The sequence below is a fragment of the Hippichthys cyanospilos genome, chromosome 13 (assembly GCF_059441005.1).
Source record: "Hippichthys cyanospilos isolate Australia breed blue-spotted pipefish chromosome 13, RoL_Hcya_1.0, whole genome shotgun sequence".
In the NCBI taxonomy this organism is placed as follows: Eukaryota; Metazoa; Chordata; class Actinopteri; order Syngnathiformes; family Syngnathidae; genus Hippichthys; species Hippichthys cyanospilos.
Window position 1 is genome coordinate 6,975,543 of NC_142381.1, and position 14,740 is coordinate 6,990,282.

The 14,740-nt window shown below is 39.6% G+C and overlaps 1 protein-coding gene across 1 annotated transcript in view; it reads left to right on the top strand.

Moving 5' to 3' along the window:
- The first annotated feature begins 248 nt into the window (after positions 1 to 248).
- The window catches only part of fgfrl1a (fibroblast growth factor receptor like 1a), a 32,767-nt gene continuing 18,275 nt past the window's right edge, over positions 249 to 14,740 (top strand). The window contains exons 1-3 of the mRNA XM_088432232.1: positions 249 to 522; positions 1,915 to 2,003; positions 13,341 to 13,613. Of these exons, the coding sequence (XP_088288358.1) occupies positions 497 to 522; positions 1,915 to 2,003; positions 13,341 to 13,613 (388 nt within the window). The 5' untranslated portion in view covers positions 249 to 496. The remainder of the gene's footprint in view (positions 523 to 1,914; positions 2,004 to 13,340; positions 13,614 to 14,740) is intronic.

The following is a 14,740-nucleotide window of genomic DNA, read 5'->3' on the forward strand; positions in this document are numbered from 1 at the left end:
TCGTTCTTCATCAAAGTCATATTCTCTACAAACAAAATTATATTTGCAGCTATTTTTTTGTAGATCTAACATATGCAAGTGACTTTCGTCTATATTTGACAAAGAAGATGCTCCAATTTTGACCCCCAACGCGCCCGGGCACTCCCAAATCAGTGCCCACGTTGATTGGCCTCTCCTATTATTGGACGAAAGTTTCTTGCGTGGGCGGGGCAGTTGGGCCAGAGGAGCACTCTGTTTTTCTGCCTGCGGCTCAAAGTTTGAAGGACGCTGAATAGAGCTGCACTGGGGGCGATTTTTTTTAAACGTAATATCCCTTTCACTCTGATTTTTAACTAAATAATATTTTATTTTACACCCATCTTGAATTTCGTTGTTTCTCCCGTTAGTCGATATATGTCGAGGAAAGAAGCGCATCAAACTGCTGGATTAAGCCACTGACGTCATTATTCGATCGGTTATTGCTTGGGGGAAAAGGATTAGTCAATTTAGTCATCTAATGGCTGGTGGACATGCTTTTAAAAAGTAAGTGGCATTATACATACACTTTGTATTCCTTTGCACGTGTCACTTCTTAATATTGGCCTGCGTGTAAAAACGTGTTATTTGTTAATTTCAAACAGGTGGCTCACTTAAAGAATTCAATTTGTGTTAAGCATTACCATTTTTTTTATTACTTAACAAATTAATGTCAGAATCCCACAATAGATTTAACGAGGAAATATATAATTAAAATTAAACGTATAGTTAGCACAGTAAAAGTCTAATTAAAAGATGGTGAGCAAATTTGTGAGCATATCATTAAGACGAAATGTTACATTATTAGTTGTTCTTCTGAAGAGGTAATAAGTGTAAATCACAATTAGAATGGTCTCTGTGTGTGTGATTTATGAGTATGACTGATATTGCAGATTTCCCATTAAATATTTAAAGAGCAGTAATAAAACCACGTTCCTTAAAAATACGAATTCAGCCTTTATAAAGTGGTCCGATAAGAAGCCAAATCACAGGAAAAAAGAGATACATGCGTTTACTGGACAGGTGGATGTAATAAATTCAGCTATAAATTATATATGTTGTAGTTTTATGATATATCAGTTGATTTTTGACAGGTTTATTTAAACACCATCCTACCAAAACCATGTGGTTTGTTCTACAAGGTCGAGAAATGACAAAAGATGTATCTGCTGGTCTTTCTTTATTTCCACCCCCCCCCCCCCCCCCTTTTTTTTTTAACCATCAGGGAGTATTGGGACTAAACTAAAATCACAAATAGTGGAAATGTAAACGAGAAAAAGGTTGAAGAGTTCTGGTGGATGAAAGAAAAAGTAATTTACAAGTTACAAGAATGCAGTAACTATATTATGAGGGAAAAGTACCATTACAACAACAAAAAAGTCTAAATACTAATAAATATTATGATAAAATGTATTTTTTTTTACCAGAGGAAAAAGAAAAAAAAGATGACTTATTACAGTATTAAGTTATGTTATAGAAATAAGTTGTAAGGCTATGAAGTAAAAAAAAAAAAACACAAAATGAAAAAAGTATGAGAATAAAGTTTAAAAAACTGAGACAATTAAGACGAAAAGAGGATTATCATGATGAAAAATACAGTATAATCAAAATAAAGTTGCAATATAAGAAAATGTAAATGTATGATGAAAATGTTGATTTGTTAATACAGATGAAATATCTCAATTAAAAGCAACATTCCACAATTCAAGCCTTTATGGTATGATGATGCAATTATGCTTCTCAAGGGGATATTCTTTCAAGCAATAAACAAACTTATAGTATGAAGAAAACAAATCATACTTCAATAAAAAGTTAACTACAATATAATATTTTGATAACAACTCAAATTACAACGGTGAAGATTGTTAAGCTTATTGACAATAACTATTTTTCGTCTAGGTCGAAGACATTGAAAACCTCAGCGATGATGTCAGTGTTGTTTCACCTGCTGCTGCTGGAGTTCATCTTTATATGTAGTGCAGCCAGAGGTCAGTGACATCCCAGGAAGGTGGAATGTGTCCCAATACTCATGCTTCTAATTGTGTCACTAACTCTCCTAGTGTATACATGACTGTCTGTTTGTTTTCCTGTTAGTGTATATTATGTAAATCAATAAATAAAAATTGTTAATTAATCTGGAACATTAACGCAGGAGCACCAATATCTTTAACATTTTAACCTAAAGAAAAAGGTGTAAAATATTGTACGGATTTTTCTCTAAATCACATTAATGATTAAAGTGAATTTAAAGCAATTTAAAATGTTTATAACTCCCAGACATACTTTGACAATGATAGCATCAGCACCACCTGGTGCCATGGATTTGCAATTACACTTCACACAGCTAAAGCAAAGCCTGTTCCCTGTATTATACCCCCCCCCCCCCACCCCTCCCAGGGGGGCCCACTTGAGACAAGACAATGTTAATTATAACCAGGAGTGTGCACAAAATCCTTACTTTTCCTTGCTAAGACGATGGACTCTCCTTATATGTAAGTAATATAATATAAATCATTATTGGGAACTCACAATAGTTTTTGTAATAAAATGATTGTTGTATAACTTTGATAAGATTAGTTTTTCTTTCATTAACTAAATGGTTTTGTTACTATTAACTGTGTGAAGCACTTTTCGAGTCCTCGATTTGAAAATTACATTAAATATTTTTTTACTCACATAGCCTACTTATGTTTAACTGGCATTAGGACTGGAAAGGTTTCTCCCCTCTAAGTAGTCACTGGACCGAAAAAGGTGAGAAATCCCTCAGTAAAAAAATCAAACGAGGTTCCGCTGCACACACGTAGACGCTTACCACCAAGGAGCAGCCACCAAGATTTTGCCATTGGTGATTTTTCTCGCCGCAACAAAGGGGCATTCAGCCAGGCGGCGTGCAGCCACGAGACTAAAAGTAAACACAGGGGCCATAGATGAGTAGATCAGATTAAGCTGTTTGGGATGTTTGCCGGGCATTTCCTTCTTCTTCGTGAAAGGGAGGCAGGCAGGAAGTGACGCTAGAAGCCAGGAAGGACGCAGAACAGCGGGAGAAAACAAACAAGAGGCCAAATGACCAGGAAAACCCCTTTCACACTGACCGTCTCAGCTGGATAGTTGTCCAATTTATAAGGGAACGACTCGCCTTCTGACACAGTGCAGGGTTTATATTCCTGGCTTAAAATTAAGGCAAAGGTGGCACCATTTAAATCAGAATCAAACATTTGCAGTATTTACAAGCTTTTTTAAAATCATATTTTTTAACAATGTCTATTTTCTTAATCATAACTCTGTTGGCCGAGGTACTAACCATTAGGTCACCCTCTTTCAGTAGCGGGTTCAAGAAAGCCTATTCAAGTGTGCTGTGCAGAAAGAGGGAAACGAAAAGCACTTATTGTGTCAAATATCGCTCACGAATTGTGGTCTTGCTCCACAGCCTTCAAGATCATTAGTCGTGATCAGTAGCAAATGGGATCTTTTAAATAAAAGTCAAAATTGTGTCACACACATTTGGATGGCAGCTGTTGAGGTCCAAGGGGCCAACATTTGCTTTTTACATTAGCCCTCTGACTTCTTTTGAAGTTTGCTGCCGTTTTTCCGCTACACGTTAGTTTTTTTCACACTTCCATACAAATATACAGCGGAAACGTAGATGTTGAATTCAACTGATATTTTTAGGAGGCTCGTGATGTCAACTATGAACATGAACATTAGCGGCTGCTGCTTTAAGTTGTGACAGATATTCTAAAAAACAATGGAGCAGTATAAAAATTTCTGTATTCCCACCTACTCTGTCCCAACCTCATAACCCCCAAAAACCACATTACCCACAACAGGCCCTGTGCATGTGTTTCCAAGCTTATAGCTTACAGATACACAAAAACCCCACTTTGAGAACTACTGATCCCACTAGTTTTGTCCCATAAGTTTACAACAAGTATGTTCTCCTGTCTGTGCATGTATTTATATGTGTAGTCCTCTCTCTCCCTCCACTGGACAACACACACAAAAGCAAAAATCACTTGACAAGTCTCGACAAAATGTCAATAGTTTTGTGGTTTCAGTGCGTGTGTGCGTGCCCTTGTTTTTTGCTGCATGATAGGGACTAAGTCCTGGGTTTTATTGTTTGTGGGGACCATTTTGGTGGACTCTACAAGTTCAGACTTTTTTTTTTTTCTTTCTTTTACAGTATGGGTTTTGGGTTTCTTGGAATCGGATTTTGTTAGGGTAAGGCTAATTAATTAAATGATTAGAAATTATATTAATTTTATTAATGTAATTTATTAGCTATAGAGTTTTGCATTAATATATACAGTATAACCTGTCTGTGTTACCACTGTGAAATGTGAGATTTTTAAATTATTGAGCCCATCTGCCTTTTTAGCTAATCATTAGTCCTAAATTTGACCAAAGCAGCTTGAAAAAGTGTCTTCAATTTAACTTCCTCGTAAGGACTCTAATCCAACCCTATTGATTCACTTATTAAGAGCCATGTCTGCCGTAAGCTTCTTGTGGGGTTTTGTTTGTCGCTAAGCAGTCACGCTGCAGTACGGTTGTGTTCCCGTAAAGACCAAACCTCAAGTCAAATATAAGTCGTGGCTGACAGAATTAGAAGCTGCTTGTCATTGTTGTGGCACAGCATGGCTGACATGTGCAAACCTCCTTCGCCATCCCAGCCCCACCCCCCAAAATCCTTTTTCCCTTTACCCTCGCAGCTTCAGTGCCAGCTGCTGATGTGGAATCCACACCACGGGGGGAATGTGAGAGTAGTGTGAGAGATGTGGGGGTGGGTGTATGCTGGTGGGCCCGCAGAGGCCACAGCTCTGTTGGCGCCATATCCAGCCACCAAACCCTTTTTATTTCCTTGGTCACCTCACCATAAAATTCCTTTCATGTGCTAAGTTGCATTGCTTTGATCGATAGGTCAATTATTGCAATCGTTGCAAAATTCCAAATTTCAATTGACGCACAATATTTTAGGTCATGAAACCATATTTGGGAGCGGAAGCTGAACTGGAGGCTCCATCACGCTTGCGAGAACCCAGCCACACTACAAAGGAAGATATCAATCGAAAAAAGGTTATAAAAAAATAAAATAACGGTTTGTCTTGATCTTATATAATTTCAAAATACAGTATGGAGCATACGTGTCGAATTCCTGTCACACCTGACTCAAATTATTAGCTTATTGGCAAGCTCTGCAGGAATTTGAATTCGATCGCAATCATTTGAATCAGTTGTGGTTGAGAGAAAAGGTGCAGGATAGTGGCCTTCGAGGACTGGAGTTTGTAGAGGATTTTTAAGTGCAAGGAAACATCGTATGGTAACTTGATCCAGAATGGACGCGACGTGTCTCTCCATAAGGATAAGGTAATTTTCCTAGCGAATCAATAAAGTAAGGCTATGATAACGTTGTACAAATAAATATGGTTGTTTGCATTCTCGATTAGAAATAGCTTCTTAGGTTTATTTGCTGCGTGGTGGTTTGGTTGTTTTTGTTGGTAAGTTTTTTAATTGTCTTGTCACAGTGGTGGAGTAGTCGCATAGTTGCTTGGTAGGCTTGTTACTTGGTCCGTTAGATTGTTGTGTCTTGTGTGTTTTGTTGGTCTGTAGCAAGATCTGTCATGTGGCACATTTACAATTGCTGTTGGGACTGGCTTGACAGTTTTACTGACATTTACACGAAATAACGGGTGGGCATTCAGGGCAAGAAAATATGCCTTGGGTAATTTTTTGAACCCAGTTACTGGTAGTTGCTCCTTGTTTGGGTTGTCATTTATTCTGGTAGTTGATATGCTTGGTTGGCTTGCTAGCTACTCAGTTCATTGGATGGGCATTTCTTACTTGGCTCGTTGTCAATTGGTTGATTAATTACTAAGTTGAGCAGATGTGCAGCAGAAGAAGCATGCTTGTAGTAGTGGTGGACATGGTGTTTGATCCGTGTTAATGATTAGCCCATCACACAGTGCTGGGCTCATTATCATTTGCTTGTAATCCCCGTGTTGTACTGGCGGCGTTGTTGTCACTGTGAGACACAATGACCCCATTCTTTTTCCAGCCTTCATTCATTCTTCTGTGGACGTAATCTCCACGGCCACTTATGCGCATTAGCGGGTTCTTTGTGGCGACTTTTAGACAAGGCAAAAGGCGGGCTAGGGGGGATCAGCAAAGCTGTTGAGTCAGATTGTACAATGCAAAAACATGCATTTGGAAACCGTCATCAACAAATATCCTCCAAAATTTCACTTGAACTCCATGTTATGAATCATTTTGACCACATTTGTGTTTGAATTCCCAGTAGACTTGTTCAATAAATCATGCTGCTACATGGAATAGGAGAGTTTCCAAGTTAAGATGATCATCAATTCAAATATGGCATTTTTTGGTGTCCAGTGTTGCTATCGTGTCTACTACGATGCACTGTATCCCCAAGAGTTCATCATGAAATAAGCCAAACTTCAAAGCTGAGTGCTTTTAAGTTTTTCTCATCCACATTTGTAATGCAGAAATGTTCATGCATTCTGAAATAACTTTGCATCTCAAAAAGAGATTTGAAGCAGATACATTAGTGCATTGACAAATAGAAGTGACCTGATGACTGATTTGTGTGTGTGTGCGTGTGTGTGCATGTTTGGGTGAATGTGTTTGCATCCACTGATTATTCAGAAGACTGTTATTGACATAGAGTGTACATGTAGTATGGTTCAGGATGACGAGTCTAATACGTGCACAGTTGGAGGTGGGGGATGTAAAGATGAGAGGAAGCCATCATCTGATGTGACACTTCATAAGACGAAAGAGCCACTCTTTGTTTGTATGCTTTTAGCCTCAGCAAGACACTGAGAACACCTAGAGGTTGGGGCTCAGTCACAGATTAGGACAAGACACATGCAGATCAACAAATGCACTTAGTCACAGCTCAGGATTTTCAAGGAATGTGGGAGGTGGGCATGGTGTAGGTGTGTGTGTGTGTAAGTGTGTGTGGTGGGTTTGCGTGTGTGTGTTTTTGTTGGGTGCATGCTTGGAATGTCCATCTCCCCACCCAGTCAACCAGAAAACACTCTTAGACACCCAGATGCACACACGTATTACACACATGTGCGTGCACACTCACACAGGTGAATAAGTAAGATTTACTAGTACAGTGAATCACCATCACCCCCTTTAATGTATTCCTGCAAATTTCCTGTCATTATTTAAAAAACATAACAAAATCTTCCTTACACAGTCACACAGACCTGAGTCTTGTAGTAGTTGTTCTTTTAAGGTTGACAAAAAAGTAGTAAATACAATTCTGTGAACAATAATAACTTTCCCCACACATTTAGGCTTAATCTGGGCTTTAGAAAAATTGACAATAACCTTATACAAAACAAGTCTTTTTTGTTGTTATTGTTGTTTAAATCTCAGTTTATTCCTTGATGATTATTGACCTCAGCTACCACACTACATTGTATGCATCACCCCATTATATCAACATGTGAAATAAAATGGTAACAACATCAGACATCTTTCCCATGCCCAATGATCTCCTAACCATTGTACGGAGGCCGAACAGGCATATGTCTCTTTTTGGACACAAAATGTATTTTCTTTTCCAACATAGTGCATCAGAGCGTGGCGAGTGCCACTAACAGCCTGAGTGTGCTGGTAGTGTTATTTCAGTATATTAGATAGGTCCTGCTGTAAAGTGGCGGTCTTTTGGAAAATAAAATAGCGAAGCACCAAAGCAGCAGAAGGTGAAGCACAAAGTGGCGAGGGAATACTGTACTTTTTGCTTGTGTATTAATGTGTGTGTGCAAGTGCGTGTGTGTGCATTTGCACATGTGTGTGGTATGTACTAGTGTGTGAGTGTTTACAAGTTGTGTGGGTGTGTGCGTATGCTCGTGTACCATATGGTGCTATGTGAATTTGCACTTGTGTATGTGTGTGCACTATCACTTGTGTTAATGAGTAATAGCGTCTGCCTCCAGAAAAACTGATAAACGTCAGGTCGAGGACAGCAACACACTCACTCACTCATGCAAACCAAACACACTAGCTTGATAACACACACACAAAAACCTATACACAGTTAAAAGCAGTCTACGACTAGCTACGACTGGATACTTTCTATTTGGAACGCTATTGAAGTCTGTACACAGGCGTCCGCTTGCCGTAGGATGCTCTGATTGCAATTGGAAGTTGAAGGTCGGCGCGACCGCTACAAACACATTCTTGTCTGTAGACGCACTGACAGGATGCACTAAACAGGTTCCATATCCAGAATTCAACTTCTAAGCCAGCGAGGGGACCACTACAGACAGGATACTTAGACACAGGTGGAAAGGTCAAGCTGATCTTTAGCTACAGTTAGGATAGATTACTACAGTGCATACGCTGATTGATGCATTAAGGTATGTACAGTACAGGGATCTTTAGGTCCAATGAGATTGGTGAAGAGCTGGTGGTTAGGCAATGGTGGATGGAGAAAGGCAGGGGGAAGATTGTTGTACTCAGATAAAGTAAAACAGGCGAGGAGCTCATTTTAATATTCAGGTGAAACAGTAGCAAACAGGAAATGACTGTAGGACAGAGGTAGAAATATTGTAAGCGATTGCTAAATGTTCTGGTGGAACCATTTACAGCTGATGGTAAGACACAAGTAAAATTAATCAGGCAACAGGTACATCAAAAAAGAAAAAAACGGAGTGATTTCTCTCAAATAGTCCAAGGTAGTAGAACTGTCAGTAACATTTTAAAATTACTTATCCAATTGACTGTTCCATCAACTATTTGAGTACTGTATTTTTTTTAGTACAAGTCAATCTCAGGACAAAGTCGCAATTTGGCTGGATTTTTACAAAAAACAGAGTATAAATGTAGCCTTATGTCAAGACGGTCTTTGCTGGGTTATGCCTTTTCCACTGCAAAAATTAAATATTATTTTTGTCTTTTTTTTTTCGGTTTGAAATTTTCCCTAACTTGTGATATCCCCTCTTTTTGATTCATTTTTCACCCTTGCCGCCAGCAAGCAGCCGATCGTTTTAAACAAGTGGAACATGGCAGACAAGAAGCTGATAATTTGACATAGGTGAAACAAAGTGTGGTTGATTGTCACAGTAAAAGCATTTCGGATAAACTAGCACATATGCTGAGGTGTCACACAGGTCGAATGAGCTAAGTGAGGAGCCCATGGTTGGACACAAGTGGAAGAATGTAGGCTTTGATTTGACACAGATGCAAACTGATGCGCAGACACAGGGAGTAGCCATACACAAAAGATTAAAGCACACAGTAACTCAGTAAATAGTTTGGCTGTGTGATAAGACGCCAATGACACAGGCAAGAGACTGTGTGACGTGATTGCTTAAATTATAGTCTATTTCCAATCCATTCAGCTTGTGAATAGTCTCATTCTCACATCCCCTTGCCTTCTGTGTAATAAGACAGGTATGACAGACTGGCACGCTATAAGATGCCATTCGAGCTGGAAACCAATTTTGTACTTGCGTGAGGTGTTAGCCATTCGGGCTGTGTGTTTTAGTGTAAGCGGGATAACAGCACGCCTACACATGCATATATACACACACACACTCACACACACATGCACATCCTCTCCCCCTCAGGCCTTATGTTCGCCGTCATAATGGACTAACAAGTAGCAGTTAACCTGTGTGTGTGTTTTAGGAGACAACTTAATGCGTGGCTGTCACTCAACATAGGCGTGTGGGTGTTTTTTTTTTTTTTTTTAAGGAAACAACTTAATGACACAACTTAACGCACAAAAGATAATGCACAAATGTGTGTGCATGCGTCCAGTATATACAGATGCACACTTACTGGAAACTTCATTAGATACACTTTTGCAATCTTCATAGCTTCCAATATGTGAGCTGTATTGAACAATTCTGCCTTCCCATTAATACTTACAATGACATTATTAACTGTCGTACAAGGATGAAACTAAATTATGGGCCTCAGGCATTTCACTTTATGACATAATTAACAGAAACGGTAAGTTAAGTACTCTTTTCCTCACAGACAGAAGTGCCTTTCTTGTTACAGCACTTCGTTAACTTAACAGTTGGCGCGGCTTTCCCGTGCAGTCTGACGATATTGTTGCATACTCTAGGTGGCAGTAAATAGAGTCTGCAGCATACAAACAACACCACTCTATAACAGAGGTGGAAAATCCCAGTAGATTCAAATGATCTAAATTATTCCAAGTGTTCTTTTGAACTCCTCATCTCTCCCTAATGTGGTGCTCGCCTAGTTCACGTACTTATCAACACTAGGGTCATGGATGTGCTGGAGCCGATCCCAGCTTATTTTGGGGGAGAAGCGGGGTAAACCATAAACTGGAAGCCAGCCAATCGCAGTCGTGCAAACTCCCAAACAGACAAATTGTGCCTGACTTAATGTTCCGGTCTGATAGTTTGAAAGTTGTCCTTTTTCCTTGACATACACGTGCAGAAAAAAGAAAAAGAAAAAAACAATACTCCCGTCTGGTTTCCCAGCCAACAACAGCAGTGCTTTGATGGACCCTCCGGAACCTTCCAAGTCAGCTGTCTTTCGTCGTTATTTTAGCGCAATGAGAACATTGGTAACATTTATTTTATTTTTTTAAATTTTATTTCCATCTATGGCCACTTTGCAACAGGCAAACAGCAACAACTGGGAGATCAGCACAAAGAGCAGAGCCGGAAATTATTCAAAGGGTTGGCCATTGTTGCACTATAACTCATTCAGTGATAAGTGGCAATAAGATGACATACTGATCATACCAGCCACAATGTAAGGGTTTCACGAAATTATGAATTATTGGATTGAATTTTGTGTTTAAAACAAACAAAAAAACGAATTAGATTGTTTTACACTGTCCTTTAACTGTAATGGCTGCTGGTGTAACTGGGGAATTGGGCCACCATGTAGCTCCATTCATTCACCCGCTGATTTCTCAGACTTCAATTCCATCCCAAGATAAAAGGACATTGTCAGATAGTCGAGGACTAAATGTCAAACCTTTTTTTTTTGTATATTTAATGCAATCGTTCATATATGTTACTATTTTTTAATCATTTATTTGCAGTCATTGTATTTTTATACTTTTATTATTAGATTGTTGGCCTAGTAAAATCATTGCTTGGGTCATTTTTAACATATTGTCACAATATTGATTTAAAAAATGTTGTATTGTGCTGCTAAGATCGCGTTTTTTTAATATATATTTATTCTACATAGAACTACATACTCTGACTCAGTCATTCAGGTCTTGGTAATTCACAGTTTTAATGGAGTTTAGTTTGCTGTGCTTTGTCTTGTTTTCAAAAACATTACCAACATGGGCAACTATGCTAAAAGGCTAACAAAATGCAAGGAAGTGACAATAGCACTTCTGCCGCCAAGCTGTACAATATCGCATAAAAACAGATGTGTATACACACATACACACATTACGCAGGCGCTTGCTGAAGCACAAACATCATTTAAGGTGCTGCAGGATGTCACATGGAAAAGGAATATAAAACCAAAATGGACTAAACAGACTGGAAAGTTGTAAAAGGCAACTGCACCTTTATTTCATTTCCTGAACTCACACAGTTACAAAAGATGTTGGTAAAACGTATTACTCGGTAAATAATACGCTTTTTGAGATAAAATCTTAAATGTAAAATTCAACATTGGAAAAATCCAATGTGGAGTGGTGCGTCAAAGAAATTCTTGGTCTGGCATTGTTTAAGGACAGTCAAAGCAGGTAAGTGTATCAAGACATTTTTTCAAAAATAAATGTTTTAAATGTTAAAGAGAGATAAGATCATTTAAAATAAAAATACACTCTCTTTTTTTTCTTTGAAAATGAAATATATCACTGCCTGAAACGTTCCAGTATGTACACTGGAGCAGAAAGTGGGAGGGCATCAGATTCCCTCGAGGCGGCTGCGGCTCTAGTCTTCACTAATGGGAGAGGTTAACTGTCCAAAACGGGGCGGTTCACCAAGAGGTCCTGCCCCGGCGAAGCTTTAGTGTGTGTCTGTGTGTTTGTGAGGGTGTACGTGTATAAATCACTCCGGCGCGATAAAGCGCTGATATACGACTCGGCCAGAGAAGGAGAGTGTGAATGAGCGGGATGAGGGGAGTTATATGGAGGAAGAGTCTCATGAGGGTCATGTCGTTTAAGGGGGGAGTCGGGCGGGGGCGGTTAAGGCATGGGGGGCTGTCGGTGGGAATGAGATTTCAATCTGTTGGAAGCATGATAGAAGATGGTAAAGCGAATGGGAGTGACGTAGAGGGCTGTAGGAAAAAAAAACAGGAAAGCAGTGAGCGGAACTTTAAAGTTAGCATTAGCTAAAGCCAGGTATACACTGTATTTGCTCATTAATATTGTGACACACACCCACACTGAGCTATTTTGGAAAGCAGTGAGAGTTTGGTGATGATTGAGTCCCAGCTTGGATGCTTTTTTTAGTCGGCAATATATGTCAGCGTGGTCGGCCATTGTTGAAGAAGTCGTGAGAAGACGCCACCCAACCTCCCCTGCTTCCTTCTCTTCCTGTCCTCTGCTCTGCTGCTGTATTTCATTCCCTTTTTTTTCTTTTTCCCCCCAGCCCTACGCTCTCACTCCTTAAGATTCCACCATTTGTTCAATTCTCTTTGAATTTTTTGTAAGCCACTGTACGCAATTTTACGTCGGCTCCCCCTACAGGACACGGGCCAAGTAGAGTGGACTCACTCGATTTTTCGTCATTTTGTGGGAGCAGGTTTTATGGGTACAATAAAATCTCGGGAGAAATTGTTTTTTTCCTAGGTTTTGGTACATTGACATACGTAGATTTGGGCTTTGATATTATTTGTGCATTTATCCACCATTACTAAAGTATAGTCAGTCGTCTTAGGTTTTTTGGGTTGTATCCCATTAGGTATCATCCAGATTGCTTAAAATAAAAGAAACAAACTGGGATAAGAAAAAAACGGCAATGTAGTGCAAGTTCAGACATGCCTATCTCATGAAAGATAAATTACATGCATTCACTGAACAATGTGATTTATCGGCCCCTTGTTGAATAAGAAAATGATCCAAATGCTATTTGTCAAAATTTAAAAACGCTTACTTTTTTTTATAAAAGGTAAACGTTTTTCCTTGATGGTAAACCGCATAGCAATGGAAGAAATTTAAAAGTTTATTTGAGATAGAACCCAAGGGCAGCAAATGCAATGAAAACAGCCCAGGCCCAAAAATTGAACCCTGTGGAACTCCGTGCTGCAGTGCGTTCAGAGCATCCAAGGCTAACACATAAAGTTCTGTCAAGTACTAATTGAAGTTAATGTAGATGTTTCAATTATGTAACCTCCAGGTCCGCCCAGGGTGTCGGCACGCGTGTCCCACCGGCAGAGTGTGCGCCTCGGCCGTACAGTCCAGCTGCCATGCCCGGTAGAAGCCGACCCGCCACCTCTCATCATGTGGACCAAGGGCGGTCGCCACATCAACAGCGGTTGGACGCGCTTCCGGGTGCTGCAGCACGCTCTGCGCATCAAGGAGGTGGAGGCGGACGACGGTGGCGCGTACGTCTGCAAGGCCACCAACGGATTCGGCAGCGTCAGCATCAACTACACCCTCATCATCATCGGTGAGTGGAAGGGAACCTGGAGATTGGGATGTGTTTATCAACACTTCCAAACATTAGCAATATTTTAATCTCTGTGGCACATGTTTGCTATGTTTAATTGGATGTGGGATTATGAGGGGTTTCTTGGAAAAATTTCAACAATGACAGGGCTTTGGGCTCAACTTGTGCGGTTATGTTGCCCGAACATTAGTGTTGCATCATGTCGTGTTGTGGGCGCGTCCCAGCGATGATGTCACCGCCGAGCAGACGTCATGTCTTGCATTTTTAATTGCCGTGTCTGAAGCAAATCACACACAAACAGCAGTGCGCAGTAGACTTTGAAATTATAAACAGCCCTGTTCAAATGGGAGGCTTTTTTCATTTAAAAAAATAGACCAAGATAAATCTTTTTCAAACTTTTCCCACCACTGTTGTGACTTTTAATCTCACTTGCTACTCTGTTGAAAAAGATGCTAGTGGCTGTGGCTGTGTTAAATAAGAGTCAGCACACACATACCAGCTTTTCTATTGATTTGATTTACCCCCCCCAAAAAAATAAGTCAAGTTGGTCTGTTCTAGTTGGCTGTGCCATTGTGTTCCTTTTTTTTTCTGTTGTAATGTTTTTTGGTACAATTGATCTCATTAATGGTGCTATATGTATCTATTTTTTTATTATCGTGTATTTTTATCACCCTGACGTTTGAAGTGGTGAGCGAGAACATTTTAAATTCACTTTTGTATTCATATGTAATGATTACTGTACTCTTGCTTAGAATTTTACGAACTTTATTGAGCTAAGATATAGTTTTACATTTAAAAAAACACTGAGTTATTCTACTTAGTACTATACTTCGACCACCATACTAGCATAGATAAATGGCATGCATTTATTTGTAGCACATGCTAATTTTTGGACCACTTAATTGAAATTAGATGTGCCGAGGCACACTGATTGGGAATCAATGATGTAAACATCTTAGCTGCAAATGGCACAACCCATTCACACGTTCTGTGTGTGTGTGTGTGTGTGTGTGTGTGTGTTTTTGGTAGTGGGTGTTGGGGAGTTTCAGTGGGACAACAGCTGCCATGTTGGTGTACAGCTGCTTTCTGTCTGTCTTGGCTGCTCATTGGTTGTCGTTTCTCATCTT